Source organism: Armigeres subalbatus, chromosome 3 (assembly GCF_024139115.2).
Source record: "Armigeres subalbatus isolate Guangzhou_Male chromosome 3, GZ_Asu_2, whole genome shotgun sequence".
Taxonomy (NCBI): Eukaryota; Metazoa; Arthropoda; class Insecta; order Diptera; family Culicidae; genus Armigeres; species Armigeres subalbatus.
In genome coordinates this window covers 147,393,742-147,413,786 of record NC_085141.1, presented here as the reverse complement: position 1 = coordinate 147,413,786, position 20,045 = coordinate 147,393,742, and the positions used below count along the sequence as shown (strand labels likewise).

Here is a 20,045-nt window from a genome sequence, read left to right as displayed (position 1 = left end):
AATGAAAAAAATCAGAGTGACTTAACTCTGTTAATTGCAAATACTGGCAAGAAATTCTTTCGGGACATTTTAGTCGAAGCTTTGTCCTTGATGTGTATCATAAAAGAACCCGGGGATTCCTGAGGAAAAAAGTTCTTCACTATCAAAGTTGAAAATAGCGTCGTTTTTGAAAAAATATTGCTTCCGCATTTTTTCAATTTTTTTCACAGTGTAACCATTAGTTTTGCACACCATTTAAAAGCTTATACAATAACCTTTGTAATGATGTATTAACATTGAAGAAAAAACATTTAAAAATATTTCAATAAATAGTTGAAAATAAAATATTTTTTCAGAAAATTTGCTAACTTTTTACCCATTTCTGACTTTGCCACCTTATATCTTTGGAACTAGTGCACCTAGAGACTTCAAATTCAGAATTTCTCTTAATTAGAGTATTGACAATGGAGAGAAAATATTTTAAAATAATTCGGAAGACATGACATTTTCGATTAATGACCGCCTGAAATCCTATAGTGGCGCGGTTGCTTCGCGTGCATAAGGAAACACGAACAAACATGCACTCTGATCACTCGAGCGTTCCGAAGGTACCAAGCAGAAACACGATCAATCGCGCACTGATTAATTTACTTTTCCATCTGCTGAGCTCCATCGTCGATACCATTACCATCGGCTACACACAGATAGAAAAAGTTGTTGAAATTTACACAAAAGTAATGCACATAAAGGGAATGCCAAAAAGAGCGTAAATTTAAACGATATTATGACCTGAATGTATGCAATTTGTATAGCATTATGTCACTTTTTATACGAATAAGTGTCATAATGCTATGTAAATTGCATACATTTAGGACGAACTTGTTGGAAAAGATCCATGTACGCCAAGAATAGTGTAATTTTCCACGTCTTTATTATTTACGCGTCGATTACTTTTCATAATTTTTTTCTGTGCACATTACCAAGAGCGGAGATACAATCTGTGCTGTGCAAGTGATGGATTGGAATCCGGAAGGACATCGAAGCAGAGGCAGACCTCATGCGGTCGTGGCAACGAAGCTTCAACAGAGAAATAATAAAAGACGATAGAAATACGATAGAGCTGCTTTCCAGGATGTTTTTTTGCATCAGCCCATATACCACAGGGGGTGCCTAGGGCGCATGAGTGAGTTACTACGCGGCAATGCAGTTTTATTTTTTACATTTCCTTTATTTCCGTGAGTTTTGACTCTGGGGACAGTCCTTCACTTGTTAGGTGAAAGGTAGGCGCATAGTAATGGTGAGGGACTTTATAAAAGCTTCCCTCAAGTCTAGCTTAGTGACCTTCCAAATAAATGAGCGTAAATAATATTAATAAAGGAAAGCACTAGCAATAAACTCTAATAAGAACTTGTAGAGCTATGAACTATCTAAGTGTCAATTTAAAATCAAATTAAACATGAATTTTAGATGATACTAACGATGTACGGCATCGTCATGGGTGGCCGTACAGTTCAGAGAATTTCTGACGTATAGAGTCGAGGCCAAGGCCGATGATGTACTGTACGAACTGTCCTATGGAGATTTTGATTTGAAGGACAGCTTTGAGAGAAGAATATCCCCAGGAACCATTTCCTGTCCTAAACCAGCTTGTAACGACCCAATTCTTGGCTCAAAATTAGTGAGCTTAGAACTTTTGGAAGATCAGAACGCCAACTTAATTTTAGAGTTGTTGGGGCCCTCCTTAGCCGTGCGGTAAGATGCGCGGCTACAAAGCAAGACCATGCTGAGGGTGCCTGGGTTAGATTCCGGTGCCGGACTAGACAATTTTCGGATTGGAAATTGTCTCGACTTTCCAGGGCATAAAAGTATCATCGTGTTAGCCTCATGATATACGTATGCAGAAATGGTAACTGCTGCGAGGCGGCAATGCCCCAGTAGGGGATGTAATGCCAACGAAGAAGAAGAAGAAGTTACCCGACAGTTGTGTCGTGTGTGGGTTGAAATGGGTGGATCAAAGAAAATGTATAGTGCAAGGAGAGACGAAGTCCCCAGCTGACATCGTCGTGGAAAAACAGTTGATCAAATTTCGTTGGCAGTAGACGTGTTTTGTTAGATCGGAAGCTGTATAGAAAGCTGGAGTTTCAAAAAGAAGTGTTTTGACTTTTGAGTTGTAAAGCAGAATAGGATAAATATTAGACAATAATGGATGTTTTAATGAAGAACACAATAATGTTTAGGTTCCCATATGGCGCACCAGGGCCAAGTGTAGTTAAGATTGGACGGTTTGTAAAATCTTTAGATGCGGAAAAGTTTACAATGGAGAGGCTGTACTGTCGAAATACGGAGTAGTTTAGTACACTCCAAATAATCTAAACGTTGTTTCCACCTGAATTTTCAGGTACATTTTACGTGCACACGTAACTGCAAATGCTTCAGAAAATTCAGGTGAAACTTACGTGTCAGGTGAATTCTATCCAAAACTCTGGTAGAACTTACCTGATTTTCACGTAGAATGCAAATTCTATCGACAAATCAGGTAAATGTTACGTGAATTTCAGGTGGAAAAAAATCTACGTACTTTTTCAGGTGGAAACAACGTGCAGATTTTTTTGGGTGTAGTAGAAATTTCGCATACACAGATAGAAAAAGTTGTTGAAATTTACACAAAAGTAATGCACATAAAGGGAATGCCAAAAAGAGCGTAAATTTAAACGATATTATGACCTGAATGTATGCAATTTGTATAGCATTATTTCACTTTTTATACGAATAAGTGTCATAATGCTATGTAAATTGCATACATTTAGGACGAACTTGTAAAGATCCATGTACGCCAAGAATAGTGTAATTTTCCACGTCTTTATTATTTACGCGTCGATTATTTTTGCATAATTTTTTTCTGTGTAGAAACTCACGCAGTGTAATGAAATAACACTTGCTGAAGCCGTCATCAAACAAATTTCGTTATACCTAACCATCACAGGAGGCGAAATGTTATCGACCTTTGAAAGTGATGCAATTTGACTCATTACACTTTTATGGACAAACTTTTCGGAATCCAATATTTTTTCATCTCGCGTTTTCAGGGGCACCACTTTCAATACTGAAGCAACGATCAGCTGTCATCGTTTCTTTCTATGCTTCCTGCGACGCAGCAAAGCCAAAATAAAAAGATGAGAGTTATTCGTTTCTTCTTTGTTGAGATTAGTGCCTCTGAAAATGCGAGGCAAAATTAATTTGGATTCTGAACAGTTAAATCTTAAATGATGGGATACTTCTTTTTATTTCTTTGTTTGAGTGATTTTTTCCACGAATAGAAGTTCATCACTTGATAGGATTTTTTTTAGATTTATTACCAGACTAAGGCGGGAGTGGCCTGTGCAATACATAAAAGTCTTCTCCATTCAGCTCGGTCCATGGCTGCACTTCACCAGCGACGCAGTCTGCGGAGGGTCCGAAAATCGTCCTCCACCTGATCGATCCTCCTTGCCCGCTGTGCACCTCGCCTTCTTGTTACCGTTGGCTAGTTGTCGAGAGCCTTTTTAACCGGATTACTGTTCGACATTCTGGCTGCGTGCCAGGCCCACCGCAGTCTTCCGATTTTCGCGGTGTGAACTATGGTTCTCCCAACAGTTGATGCAACTCGTGGTTCATTAGCCTCCTCCATGTACCGTCCATCATCTGCACCCCATCATAGATTGTACACATCACTTTCCTTTCGAAAACTCCCAGTGCGCGTTGGTCCTCCACGAGCATCGTCCAGGTCTCGTGTCCGTATAGAACTACCGGTCTTATAAGCGTTTTGTAGATAGTCAGTTTGGTACGGCGGCGAACTCTACTCGATCGGAGCGTCTTACGGAGTCCAAAGTACGTACGATTTCCAGCCACTATGCGCCTCCGAATTTCTCTGCTGGTATCGTTATCGGCGGTCACCGAGCCCAAGTACACGAATTCTTCAACCACCTCGATTTCGTCACCACCGATAGAAACTCGTGGTGGGTGGCTTACATTGACCTCTCTTCAGCCTCTCCCTATCATGTACTTCGTCTTCGACATGTTGATGACTAATCCAATCCGTTTAGCTTCGCTTTTCAGTCTGATGTAGGCTTCCTCCATCCTCTCAAAGTTACGTGCCATGATATCAATGTCGTCGGCGAAATCAAATAACTGGACGGACTTCGTGAAAATCGTACCACTCGTGTCAATTCCTGCCCTTCGTATTACTCCCTCCAAAGCGATGTTGAGTAGCAGACACGAGAGACCATCACCTTGCCGTAACCCTCTACGGGTTTCGAAGGGACTCGAGAATGCCCTGAAACTCGAACTACGCACATCACCAGATCCATCGTCGCCTTGATCAACCGTATCAGTTTATCCGGAAATCCGTTTTCGTGCATTAGCTGCCATAGCTGGTCCCGATCGATTGTATCATATGCGTCTTTGAAGTCGATAAATAGATGATGTGTGGGCACGTTGTATTTACGGCATTTCTGCAATACCTGACGTATAGCGAACACCTGGTCTGTGGTAGAGCGTTCACCCATAAATCCCGCCTGGTACTGCCCCACGAACTCTCTTGCAATTGGTGTCAGTCGGCGGCATCAAATTTGGGAGAGTACCTTGTAGGCGGCGTTTAGCGATGTGATTGCGCGGTTGTTGCTACAATCCAGCTTATCGCCCTTTTTGTAGATGGGACACACGACACCTTCCATCCACTCCTGCGGCAGAACCTTGGTAATCACCCAATGCAGCGCTCTAGCCAGTGCCTCACCACCGTGTTTAAACAGCTCCTCTGGTAGTTGGTCAACTCCAGGGGCTTTGTTGTTTTTCAGCCGGCCGATCTCCTCCTGGATTTCCTGGAGATTCGGAGCCGGAAGTCGCATGTCCTGCGCGCGTGCTCCTAGGTTCATTACCATACCGCCACCGTTGTCTGCCATATCGCCATTCAGGTGCTCTTCGTAGTGCTGCCGCCACTTTTGGATCACCTCACGCTCGTTTGTAAGAAGGTTCCCGTTTATGTCCTTACACATATCGGACCCACGAAGGGAGACCCGACGACGAGAAAGAAGCGTTCTACGCACAGCTGGAGCAGACATACGATGGATGCCCACTGCGGGACGTTAAAATCGTCATCGGTGACATGAACGCACAGGTAGGAAGGGAGGAAATGTATAGACCGGTCATCGGACCGGATAGTCTGCACACCGTATCGAATGACAACGGCCAACGATGCATAAACTTCGCAGCCTCCCGCGGAATGGTAGTCCGAAGCACCTTCTTTCCCCGCAAAAATATCCACAAGGCCACATGGAGATCACCTAACCAAGAAACGGAAAACCAAATCGACCACGTTCTAATCGACGGTAAATTCTTCTCCGACATCACGAACGTCCGCACTTACCGCAGTGCGAATATTGAATCCGACCACTACCTCGTTGCAGTATGCCTGCGCTCAAAACTCTCGACGGTGTACAACACGCGTCGAAGTCGGACGCCGCGGCTTAACATTGGGCGGCTACAAGACGGTAGACTAGCCCAAGAATACGCGCAGCAGCTGGAAGTGGCACTTCCAACGGAAGAGCAGCTAGGCGCAGCATCTCTTGAAGATGGCTGGAGAGATATTCGATCCGCCATTGGTAGCACCGCAACCGCTGCACTTGGCACGGTGCCCTCGGATCAGAGAAACGACTGGTATGATGGCGAATGTGAGCAGTTAGTGGAAAAGAAGAATGCAGCATGGGCGAGATTGCTGCAACACCGCACGAGGGCGAACGAGGCACGATATAAACAGGCGCGGAACAGACAAAACTCGATTTTCCGGAGAAAAAGCGCCAGCAGGAAGATCGAGACCGTGAAGAAACGGAGCAACTGTACCGCGCTAATAACACACGAAAGTTCTATGAGAAGTTAAACCGTTCACGTAAAGGTCACGTGCCACAGCCCGATATGTGTAAGGACATAAACGGGAACCTTCTTACGAACGAGCGTGAGGTGATCCAAAGGTGGCGGCAGCACTACGAAGAACACCTGAATGGCGATGTGGCAGACGAAGATGGCGGTATGGTGATGAACCTGGGAGAACGCGCGCAGGACATAATTCTACTGGCTCCGGATCTCCAGGAAATCCAGGAGGAGATTGGCCGGCTCAAGAACAACAAAGCCCCTGGGGTTGACCAACTACCAGGAGAGCTATTTAAACACGGTGGTGAGGCACTGGCTAGAGCGCTGCACTGGGTCATTACCAAGATTTGGGAGGAGGAAGTTTTGCGGCAGGAGTGGTTGGAAGGTGTCTGGTGTCCCATCTACAAAAAGGGCGATAAGCTGGATTGTAGCAACTACCGCGCAATCACATTGCTGAACGCCGCCTACAAGGTACTCTCCCAAATTTTATGCCGTCGACTAGCACCAACTGCAAGGGCGTTCGTGGGGCAGTACCAGGCGGGTTTTATGGGCGAACGCTCCACCACGGACCAGGTGTTTGCCATTCGCCAAGTACTGCAGAAATGCCGCGAATACAACGTGCCCACACATCATCTATTCATCGACTTCAAAGCCGCATATGATACAATCGATCGGGACCAGCTATGGCAGCTAATGCACGAACACGGTTTTCCGGATAAACTGACACGGTTGATCAAAGCGACGATGGATCGGGTGATGTGCGTAGTTCGAGTTTCAGGGGCATTCTCGAGTCCCTTCGAAACCCGCAGAGGGTTACGGCAAGGTGATGGTCTTTCGTGTTTGCTATTCAACATCGCTCTGGAAGGTGTAATACGAAGAGCAGGGATTAACACGAGTGGTACAATTTTCAATAAGTCCGTCCAGCTATTTGGTTTCGCCGACGACATAGATATTATGGCACGTAACTTTGAGAAGATGGAGGAAGCCTACATCAGACTGAAGAGGGAAGCTAAGCGGATCGGACTAGTCATCAACACGTCGAAGACGAAGTACATGATAGGAAGAGGTTCAAGAGAAGACAATGTGAGCCACCCACCGCGAGTTTGCATCGGTGGTGACGAAATCGAGGTGGTAGAAGAATTTGTGTACTTGGGCTCACTGGTGACTGCCGAAAATGACACCAGCAGAGAAATTCGGAGACGCATAGTGGCTGGAAATCGTACGTACTTTGACTCCGCAAGACGCTCCGATCGAATAGAGTTCGCCGCCGTACCAAACTGACAATCTACAAAACGCTAATTAGACCGGTAGTCCTCTACGGACACGAGACCTGGACGATGCTCGTGGAGGACCAACGCGCACTTGGAGTTTTCGAAAGGAAAGTGCTGCGTACAATCTATGGTGGGTGCAGCTGGCGGACGGTACGTGGAGGAGGCGAATGAACCACGAATTGCATCAGCTGTTGGGAGAACCATCCATCGTTCACACCGCGAAAATCGGACGACTGCGATGGGCCGGGCACGTAGCCAGAATGTCGGACAGTAACCCGGTGAAAATGGTTCTCGACAACGATCCGACGGGCACAAGAAGGCGAGGTGCGCAGCGGGCAAGGTGGATCGATCAGGTGGAAGATGACTTGCGAACCCTCCGTAGACTGCGTGGTTGGCGACGTGTAGCCATGGACCGAGCCGAATGGAGAAGTCTCTTATATACCGCACAGGCCACTTCGGCCTTAGTCTGAATAAATAATAATAACATATCGGACTGTGGCACGTGGCCCTTACGTGAACGGTTCAACTTCTCATAGAACTTTCGTGCTAATTTGTTACGTATGAAATTTGAATAAACATCCGTACTATGGTGGAAGCATGTGAAAATTACGATTTAACATGCGCTCCTTTGAACGAGCTCGTTGACATATTTCAAGTGAAATATTTCGAAAAAGTTCCCATACAAAGTCTGCTGTCCGTAGTTTAAATGCGTCTGAAATACGAGTCTGCACGGTATCTACCCGCTCAGTAAACAAAGGGTAATGTTCGTCATAGAGAAACATTTTTCACAGCTTTAGTTGTAGCAACACCTTCGCAACGTGAACAAAACAAAAAGTATGCTAGCTATCAGACCCGTTATCAAATGCTCGAATGATAGGTTGACATTACCTTTCCAGAGCGCTCTTTGATTAGGGATAATAATTTCAGGCGCTTAGGGTCATATGAGCATATTATCTACATTGATCGATTTCTTTCATTCGATGTACCGAACCTCTAGAACGTGTAACGTCACTATGCGATCTTGGAGTGACCATCGATGCCAAACTACGCACAATGGGAAAAAATATCCATAACACGAATAAATTGAATATCTCGGCTCGGTAATCGTAGAACTTTCTGGGGAATCGTGCAAAGGTGTGTAAGTTCACTGCACGAAGCTGCAAGACCTCTCTTTACCCTCATGTCCCTTATTTGATATGCTTTCCGGAAGACCTTGGCATTTTGGGTAATAGTTATAAAATAATACTTGGGGTTTAATGAGCAATATTTTAGCTCCATTAGTCGTGTGGGGGACAAAAATAACTCCACTCGACTCCCCGGAAAATGCTATATGAGACTAGTATGTGAGGATATTTGTCAGCAATTTGAGGAATATGAGAGCATGGGTAAAATCAGCAAGATCTCAATTCCTAACATTGTGCAGTAGATAGAGTTTACATAATATAATTTTTGGCTAAATTTGAGGCCAAATATGTCATGTTATGTCGATTAATTGAAACTCCGAACTTGACGAATTACATACCCAATAAGAGGCATTGAGGTAAAACGAGGTTCGTGCAGAAAACTTAACCACCTTTGCACGATTCCCCAGAAAGTTCTACGATTTGTGTCAAAATTTCAGCACAATCCGCCGATACCGAACCTAGATAATGAATTTATTCGCGTTATGGACAATTTTTTTCCCATTGTGCTACGGTTTACCGAACATGTGGAGATCACAGTTGTTAGGGCATTTTCTGTACTTGGGTTCATTGGACGGCATGCTTTCGAGTTCACCGATATTTATCGCTTAACTTTTCAAAAGGACCTAAGTAACATTTTTTTCATGAATTAATTTGAGTACTGCAATCAAAAGCTTTCATGTTGTTCTGTTGATTGCGCTATTCAAATAAATTCATGAAAAAAATGTTACTTAGGTCCTTTTGAAAAGTTAAGCGAGATTTATGCCCTAAAGACATTGTATTGTTCGTTTGTGCGAAGCTTCTTGGAGTACACACTCTGTTTATATTTCTGCAGCTCGGCAAAATCCGCACAGCCGTGTGCCCAGCAAAATAAAAACTGATATTCCGTCAAGTATGAAGCTTGTTAGCTGGGTTTCGGCAAATTATTTGCTGATTTTCAGCAACTTTGACAGATATCTCAGCGAAAAAAATGGCGACTTAGCATTGAAAGGGCGATAAATAGCACTTTATAGGAAGCTGGATTTAACTTTTTCCATCAATTTTCATATATTGCCTTATTTATATTTATATTGCCTTTTTCTTCTCAATGAAGGGTCCCTACGAAAATAAATGATAATTTGTCAACAACTTCGGAAGGCAACGTCTAAAAGGTCCAATTTTAAATGTCAAACAATAAGACTGAATTCCCCGTCGATTGCAACTTGGTGCCTTTAAATCGGTCAACGCTTAGTTCCAAAAAGCGCATATACAATGGTTAGATGCGCTTAAAAACAAATAAATAATAAAACTTATTATAACCGAACCATTCAAGGTGCCCACAACCGAATTTAGCAGCGTTTTAGGAAAGTGATGAAAAAAAATTCGAGCTGAAATTTTGATGGCAATCGTTATTGAACCACAAAATAGACTAAATTTACCGTATGAATACGCATTAGAACTAACTTTTTCAATTCAATCACGCCATTTTATGGCACTTTGAAAAAGGTCAAGCTAAATGTTCGTGTTGATTTTTCTGTAGAAAAAAAATATTTGTTCATAGTTCAAAGTAGAGGTGTCTATCTAGTTCGGTATTCTGTATAAAACATCGTGTTTCGATAGCAAATGTATGACAGATATCAGAATAACATTATCTGCTTTCTGTCAAAAGAAACGTGGGGGTGCCCACAATCGAAACACCTTCCCTATCACTTATTTTAAAAGCAAAAGTATACATAATAATATTGATCGAGAATTTTCAGAAATATTGAGCTGCCATCAGCTTGTTAATTGTGGCATGATGTGAAAAGACCCATCAAAATTCTAACAGTCTAAAAATTGCAGCATCTTTTGCTATCCAAGGACATATTCCTTTGATACTCAAAAACACACGTTTTTCATTAATAGATAAAAAGTACCTATGCATAACTGCTCAATATACACTTCTACTACGCATCTATATACATAAAAATGAATTTCTGTCTGTCTGTGCCTTATAGACTCGGAAACTACTGAACCGATCGACGTGAAAATTTGTATGTAGAGGTTTTTGGGGCCGGGGAAGGTTCTTAAGATGGTTCGAGACCCCTCCCCGCTTTGGAAAGGGGGGCTCCCATACAAATGAAACACCAATTTCTTCATAACTCGAGATCTAATCAGAAAATAAATCAATTTTAGGCGAAACGAAGTTCGTCGGGTCTGCTAGTATTGAATAAAACGAGATCACATCGATTATTAGGTTTCAAATTTCTAGTCCAAACCAAAGATTTTCTTTGCTATTACATGTTGTCAAGTAGCCAATTAGCACATTTGTCACAGTTGATAAAATTCTTAAAGCAGAGCAACCCAACAGTACACACTCGAATTACACATAACGACCTGCCAATCCAATGCAGACCTTTACTACAGTCAAAGTTGTCCCATCCGGAATAACCATTCCACTCGTAATTACAAATCATCGCTTGCAGACATTCATTGGTAAAACAAAACAAGAAACTGTCGACCACAGACAGGACAGGGAGTGTCTGAAATTACACACTCGTTACGTTCGATAATACGATGATTGGAAGGATTTTCCTCTTGGCACGGAAGCAGATTTGCACACTTCGAATCTGTCACCATGTGTATAGCTTCATGGTGCATTGTGCTGGTCTGACCGTTGTCTACCATTAGTCTGGGTGTTATGTGGCTTTCAATCTCAAAAGCTGCCGAATCCACGTAACTCAGGAGTTATGCTACGCTGAAAACCGCAATGTTATCTCACTCTCATGTAATCTGAGTAATTTACAAAGCGTTGTCAATTGCGATGTGATTAAACACTTATAAAGAGGTGATGATGGTCCCGCCGCATACCCCTACAAAGGTTTGAGCCAGATGATGTATCTAATTATTTCCAATTAATTGATTTTAATTCAGCAACAATTTAAACAGATTTGCCATAACAAAAACGATCCGATTACAATCACAGATATAAATTATTTAACTTTTGTATTACTATTCAGCAAAAATATTAACACTCTAATAGGGAAGAGGCCTCAAAACGCCATCTCCCCCCTCTGAGTATTCTTCATATTCACTGTGTTTGAGATGGCCGGAACAGGCAAAAATGATGTTAGGAAAGGTTAGGAAAAAAGTTTTCTTCTCTTCTTAGGGGAAGTAGTTCGGTTGGGGGTACCCCCACGTATCTTTTGACAGAAAGCAGATACTGTCCATCTGTCATTTATTTGCTATCGAAACACGATGTTTTGTGCAGAATACTAAACTAGATAGACACCTCTACTTTGAACTATGAACATATCAATTGTTTTCTATATGAAAATCTACACGAAAGTTTTGTTTGACCTTTTTCAAAGTGTCATAAAGTGGTATGATTGAATTGAAAAAGTGAGTTCTTATTCAGTAAGTTAAATTTAGTAAATCTAGTCTATTTTGTGGTTCAATAACAATTGCCATCAAAATTTCAGCTCGAAATTTTTTTTCATCACTTCTGAAACGCTGCTAAATTCGGTTGTGGGCACCTTTGTTGGTTCGGTTATGGGCGGTTATTTATTGACAAATCGTTCAATATCACTGAGGTTATCAACAAACTTATTTTAATGCCGTTTTTATGCATTTTCTTCGAATTATTTAGACATAATTTATTGGAATAATAAGTTTTATTTTTTTGGTTTTTATGCGTATCTAAACAATAGGGGAGGACGTTCGGTTGTGGGCACTCTTTTGTGTTTTGTCCATAACTTTGGTTCTAATTGGTATTATGTTTACATTTTTATAGCAATCGAAAGCTAGATGTACAAGCTTACTACCAGAGAAGTAATTAGTTTGACTCCGTCGATTTGAAACATTTTATTGATAATTTTGTAAATTTGGTATTTTGGGACATTTCAGTTTTGTGGTTCGGTTGTGGGGTGATTTGGGAGGCTATACCCCATGATAAATATTTTTTAGAAAGCTCCAAATGCGGGGAGCACTGGCTCTGATGATGCATTTCAACTTGTTCTACACAGCTGTGCAGTAACCACCACGAAAAGAGCGAAAACAAAACGAGAATCAACATTTTTCTGTGGGGGCTGCTTATCCGATCATTGTATACTAGTTTGATAAATTTGTTATCATGGCTTGATATGATTCGGAACAGTGCCTCTCTTTTATCGTTGTTCGTTATCTATTGAGAGCGATTTCTGCAAACCCTGGTTCTGATTGCTAGCTACTTGCCTGCTCGGAAAAGCTAGCCACTTGCCTGCACAAACTGATAGTCAGAATCTGGGAAACTGAACAGCTACCGGAGGAGTGGAAGGAAGGAGTTATATGCCCCATCTACAAGAAAGGCGGCAAGCTGGAGTGGAAGAACTTTCGAGTGATCACCATCCTTAATTCCGCCTACAAAGTGATATCCCAGATCATCTTCCGACGTCTGTTACCATTAGTGAATAAGTTCGTGGGAAGATATCAAGCCGGCTCCGTTGACGGCCGCTCGACAACGGACCAGATCTTTACTGTACGGCATATCCTTCAAAAATGCCGTGAATACCAGGTCCCAATGCACCATCTGTTGATTGATTTTAAGGCGGCATACGACAGTTTAGACCGCGTAGAGCTATGGAAAATTATGGACGAGAACAGCTCCCCTGGGAAGCTTACCAGACTGATCAAAGCAACGGTGGATGGTGTGCAAAACTGTGTGACGATTTCGGGCGAACACTCCAGTTCGTTCGAATCGCGCCGGGGACTAAGACAAGGTGATGGACTTTAATGCCTCTTGTTCAACATTGCGCTAGAAGGTGTCATGTGGAGAGCCGGGTGTAACAGCCGGGGTACGATTTTCAACAGATCCAGTCAATTTATTTGTTTCGCGGATTACATGGACGTTGTCGGCCGATCATTTGCAAAGGTGGCAGAACTGTACACCCGCCTGAAACGTGAAGCAACAAAAATTGGACTGGTGGTGAATGCTTCAAAGACAAAGTACATGCTTGTGGGCGGAACCGAGCGCGGCAAGGCCCGCCTGGGAAGCAGCGTTGTGATAGACGGGGATACCTTCGAGGTGGTCGAGGAATTCGTCTACCTTGGATGCTTGGTAACGACTGATAACAATGTTAGTCGTGAATTACGAAGGCACATCATCTGTGGAAGTCGGGCCTACTACGGAACTGCGGTCAAAAAAAATTCACCACCGCACCAAATGTGTAATGTACAAGACGCTGATAAGACCGGTAGTCCTTTAAGGACATGAAACATGGACAATGCTCGAGGAGGACTTGCAAGCACTCGGAGTATTCGAGAGACGGGAGCCTAGGACCATCTTTGGCGGTGTGCAAGAAGATGGAGTGTGGCGGCGAAGAATGAACCACGAGCTCGCCCAGCTCTACGACGAACCCAGTATCCAGAAGGTAGCTAAAGCCGGAAGGGTAAGATGGACAGGCCATGCTGCAAGAATGCGGGACAGCAACCCTGCAAAGATGGTGTTCGCTTCCGATCCGGCAGGTACAAGACGGCGTGGAGCTCAGCGAGCGAGGTGGGCAGACTAGGTGCAAAACGGCTTAGTGAGCGTAGGGCGCATTCGAGGATGGAGAGATGTGGCCTCGAATCATGTATTGTGGCGTCAAATTGCTGATTCAGTGTTATCTGTTTAGATGTAAACTAAATAAATGAAATGAACGGTTCTGATTGACATTAGCTTTCTGATTACTATCAATGTGGTATAACAGCCGTGAATATCTTATTTTTAATTTCAATCCTGCTTCTTTCTTTACTTACGTTTAACAAATGATAACGCAGGCGCTTAGTTTAAAATTCAAATCAACAATCGCTCACTTTGAGCGATTGATTGTTTAGCCCAGCGAAGGGTAAACAATTGAACAAGAAAAGGAAATGCTAATACAGTTGTATAGAAGTTGCATAGGTCATATCACTTTCCATGGTGAATCCCGATCTATGTTTCTGATAACCCCTCCCAAATAAAACAACTTCCATTCCGTGGTTATTGTGGAAATGCGAAGGTATTCTCGGTCTCTAGTAGCAACAATAAGCACACACTAACATTCCCTCCCTTCCCAATAGGTAAGGGCTCGGCCGGCGCCGTTAATGATCAATATTTTCAAGCTGCTCAGTTGCAACCATTGATATGTACAGTCAGTCTAAGCTAAGCTAAGAGAAAGGCGAAAATATAAAATCGAAGTTGTATTTAATACCCGTTTTGTAAAGAAGGGAATTATGGAATGAATCCCTCTATGCTACAAATAAAAGGTCATGTGTTTCCAATTATATTCGTTTGTGCTCTAATCAACTTCAGTTCATCGAAGTTGCAATTATGAGCAGTTAATTATGACCATTCGATGAAACAGATTTGATGGAAAAATGTCTTTGATCTCACAATCACGAAATCATGAACGCACCATACCAGAACAACCAGCTTGCTTATTCCATCTGAATCTAACAAAGACCATGCTCGTTATACAGATGGTTTGGCTTCATCTCACTTAAGATCGACTTACCTTGTTCACATCCGTTAGTTCAATCAAGCCGTGCTCGCCGTACGTCCGGACGCCACCGTTGGTGCTATCGACGCTGCTGCTGTGCCGGTGCAGGGACGACAGCTTTAGTGACTTTGGCGAAAGCCGCAATCTGAGAGCGCGTGGTATGGTACTATTATTGCTTCCTCCGCCGCCGGAAGATGCAGAAGCAGCAGCAGGTGCATTGATGGCGCTGTTTGCCGTGCTGGTCGGGGTGGTTGGATTAGTGACGTTGCTACTGCTGTTGCTCGGTGGGTCAACCGCGATGGGAGGAGACTTTGGCCCAAGACTGCCTGAGTCGCTGACCGAGAACGAATTGTTCTCGGTGGCGGTTTCCAGGGTGGAAGCTCTGCTTGACTCGGGGCATATCTTGTGGATCAATCTTACTCCCAGCCTGACTGTCGACCGCCTTTGGACTCGTTCGTCCGTTGTTGACTCAGCTGAGAGGAGTGAAATATAAAACAAACAGGAAGAACTGTAGTGTAATTTCAATATCCGCGCGTCCATTATTGCAAGTTTTATGTGTGCACAGTTTTAGCCACTAAGCGAATGTAGGTGGGATGTGCATGTCCTTGGGAGATTGATGCCGTTATTGCCGTTGCAGGTGCAACCTGAGCATCCCTCACTCCTTGAATGGAACTCAATGGAAAATGCACTTACCAGTGTAAACTCGCACATCGTAGCTGGTCCCGATAGGGGCTCCGGAGTAGCGCTTCGCCGGTAGGAGCTGAACGCTTGGCGGTGCCAGTGTGCCAATTTCCAGCGAAAAAGGAACTGCATTTTTTCCCAGTCTATCCAGCAGGGCTTCCTGTTAAGCGAGAGAAGAGGGTGGAAAGTGTTTCGGAATTTTAATCAGGTGCACGCTCGCTTAGCTGGCTGGTAACTATGGGCACGGTGTTCGTAGGGTCGTTATTGTGTTCAGGTTATTATACAAGGAAATATTTTGAAACTTACATGCATTGGCGAAACGTCTTTCAAATACCAATTCTAATACCGTATCAAAATAGATTTGATTATTTAATTTTAAGTATCCTATTGTTCGATTCATTTTATGCATTTTTTTGTGGGGAGATTTCTTATTAAAGGAAATATTAGTGTAGGTTATATTTTTTAGTTATGGTACGCACTACAATACCTACATTATTCACTTGACTGGCTTTTAGTGAGAACATTTTTTAAAAATAATCTTCTCAATTTCAGTCGTAACTTTAAGCATAGTATTTAGTCAATTAGAATGATTGACGAATGTATTTCGTTTCCGATGAAAGGCATTTGACAAGAGAATTGTTATAACTCAATAACTCTAAATTTCGACATTTTGTTGGCAAATGGATCATTTTATCTGACAATGATTCAGATTTAAATTCGCAATTGTCGGGCTATGAAATGAACATAAATCCAAAATATTCGATATTATCACAAAACTTCAGGATTTTCTTTTTCAAACTGAAAATTCAAAACACCGCCGTCGACATCATTACGATGTCATCATCCAAGAGACTCGATGGAGAATTTTTGTTTTGAATTTGCAGGCGAGGGAACACCGTGCTTTGGTGCGATCAATGCGGAAGCCGGAGAGTGAACGAGATGGATAAGCGGAAGATTAATTCTGCAAATGTTCCTACGTTCATTGCTTATCCCGGCGGTGGATAACGGGAAGTAATAAATTGACGGTGGTCGTCTATTAATTAAATTTTGTAATTTCTGTTGCCATTCAAAGCAAGAGTTAATGGAACGATGCGCGGGTTGTGGCTACCCATTTGCTGTGGTGCAAAAATGTCTGTGAAAAGCTGGAAAAGGTTGTCATCGATACTTGTTAATTGGGCAGCACATGAATTCATTAACTTGGTTTTGAAGAAATTGGGTCGAGTCAATGGATTCCTGCACCAGTGATGAAATATCCTTTGTCAAATTTTTGTGAAGAGAAAAAAGCTATTAAGTCTATGCAATCCAAATCCAATCCCAATCCAATCCAAATCCAATCCAAATCCAATCCAAATCCAATCCAAATCCAATCCAAATCCAATCCAAATCCAATCCAAATCCAATCCAAATCCAATCCAAATCCAATCCAAAACAACCAAACCAATCCAAACCAATCCAAACCAATCCAAACCAATCCAAACCAATCCAAACCAATCCAAACCAATCCAAACCAATCCAAACCAATCCAAACCAACCAAACCAATCCAAACCAATCCAAACCAATCCAAACCAATCCAAACCAATCCAAACCAATCCAAACCAATCCAAACCAATCAAACCAATCCAAACCAATCCAAACCAATCCAAACCAATCAAACCAATCCAAACCAATCCAAACCAATCCAAACCAATCCAAACCAATCCAAACCAATCCAAACCAATCCAAACCAATCCAAACCAATCCAAACCAACCAAACCAATCCAAACCAATCCAAACCAATCCAAACCAATCCAAACCAATCCAAACCAATCCAAACCAATCCAAACCAATCCAAACCAATCCAAACCAATCCAAACCAATCCAAACCAACCAAACCAATCCAAACCAATCCAAACCAATCCAAACCAACCAAACCAATCCAAACCAATCCAAACCAATCCAAACCAATCCAAACCAAACCAATCCAAACCAATCCAAACCAATCCAAACCAATCCAAACCAATCCAAACCAATCCAAACCAATCCAAACCAATCCAAACCAATCCAAACCAACCAAACCAATCCAAACCAATCCAAACCAATCCAAACCAATCCAAACCAATCCAAACCAATCCAAACCAATCCAAACCAATCCAAACCAATCCAAACCAATCCAAACCAATCCAAACCAATCCAAACCAATCCAAACCAATCCAAACCAATCCCAAACCAATCCAAACCAATCCAAACCAATCCAAACCAATCCAAACCAATCCAAACCAATCCAAACCAATCCAAACCAATCCAAACCAATCCAAACCAATCCAAACCAATCCAAACCAATCCAAACCAACCAAACCAAACCAATCCAAACCAATCCAAACCAATCCAAACCAATCCAAACCAATCCAAACCAATCCAAACCAATCCAAACCAATCCAAACCAATCCAAACCAATCCAAACCAATCCAAACCAACCAAACCAATCCAAACCAATCCAAACCAATCCAAACCAATCCAAACCAATCCAAACCAATCCAAACCAATCCAAACCAATCCAAACCAATCCAAACCAATCCAAACCAATCCAAACCAATCCAAACCAATCCAAACCAATCCAAACCAATCCAAACCAATCCAAACCAATCCAAACCAATCCAAACCAATCCAAACCAATCCAAACCAATCCAAACCAATCCAAACCAATCCAAACCAATCCAAACCAATCCAAACCAATCCAAACCAATCCAAACCAATCCAAACCAATCCAAACCAATCCAAACCAATCCAAACCAATCCAAACCAAACCAATCCAACCAAACCAAACCAATCCAAACCAATCCAAACCAATCCAAACCAATCCAAACCAATCCAAACCAATCCAAACCAATCCAAACCAATCCAAACCAATCCAAACCAATCCAAACCAATCCAAACCAACCAAACCAATCCAAACCAATCCAAACCAATCCAAACCAATCCAAACCAATCCAAACCAATCCAAATCCCATCCAAACCCATCCAAACCAATCCAAACCAATCCAAACCAATCCAAACCAATCCAAACCAATCCAAACCAATCCAAACCAATCCAAACCAATCCAAACCAATCCAAACCAATCCAAACCAATCCAAACCAATCCAAACCAACCAAACCAATCCAAACCAATCCAAACCAATCCAAACCAATCCAAACCAATCCAAACCAATCCAAACCAATCCAAACCAATCCAAACCAATCCAAACCAATCCAAACCAATCCAAACCAATCCAAACCAATCCAAACCAATCCAAACCAATCCAAACCAATCCAAACCAATCCAAACCAACCAAACCAATCCAAACCAATCCAAACCAATCCAAACCAATCCAAACCAATCCAAACCAATCCAAACCAACCAAACCAACCAAACCAATCCAAACCAATCCAAACCAACCAAACCAATCCAAACCAATCCAAACCAATCCAAACCAATCCAAACCAATCCAAACCAATCCAAACCAACCAAACCAATCAAACCAATCCAAACCAACCAATCCAAACCAATCCAAACCAATCCAAACCAATCCAAACCAATCCAAACCAATCCAAACCAATCCAAACCAATCCAATCCAAACCAATCCAAACCAATCCAAACCAATCAAAACCAATCAAAACCAATCCAAACCAATCCAAACCAATCCAAACCAATCCAAACCAATCCAAACCAACCAAACCAATCCAAACCAATCCAAACCAATCCAAACCAACCAAACCAATCCAAACCAATCCAAACCAATCCAAACCAATCCAAACCAATCCAAACCAATCCAAACCAACCAAACCAATCCAAACCAATCCAAACCAATCCAAACCAATCCAAACCAATCCAAACCAATCCAAACCAATCCAAACCAATCCAAACCAATCCAAACCAATCCAAACCAATCCAAACCAATCCAAACCAATCCAAACCAATCCAAACCAATCCAAACCAATCCAAACCAATCCAAACCAATCCAAACCAATCCAAACCAATCCAAACCAATCCAAACCAATCCAAACCAATCCAAACCAATCCAAACCAATCCAAACCAACCAAACCAACCAAACCAATCCAAACCAATCCAAACCAATCCAAACCAATCCAAACCAAACCAATCCAAACCAATCCAAACCAATCCAAACCAATCCAAACCAATCCAAACCAATCCAAACCAACCAAACCAATCCAAACCAACCAATCCAATCCAAACCAATCCAATCCAATCCAATCCAAACCAATCCAACCAATCCAAACCCATCCAAACCCATCCAAACCCATCCAAACCAAACCAATCCAAACCAATCCAAACCAATCCAAACCAATCCAAACCAATCCAAACCAATCCAAACCAATCCAAACCAATCGAACCAATCCAAACCAATCCAAACCAATCCAAACCAATCCAAACCAATCCAAACCAATCCAAACCAATCCAAACCAATCCAAATCCAACCAAACCAATCCAAACCAATCCAATCCAATCCAAATCCAATCCAAATCCAATCCAAATCCAATCCAAATCCAATCCAATCCAATCCAATCCAATCCAAATCCAATCCAAATCCAATCCAAA

The 20,045-nt window shown here is 42.4% G+C and overlaps 1 protein-coding gene across 1 annotated transcript in view; it reads right to left on the bottom strand.

The window, feature by feature from the left end:
- The window catches only part of LOC134227863 (beta-arrestin-2-like), a 114,753-nt gene that overhangs the window by 43,567 nt on the left and 51,141 nt on the right, over nucleotides 1–20,045 (bottom strand). The window contains 2 exon segments of the mRNA XM_062709551.1: nucleotides 14,803–15,260; nucleotides 15,481–15,628. Of these exon segments, the coding sequence (XP_062565535.1) occupies nucleotides 14,803–15,260; nucleotides 15,481–15,628 (606 nt within the window).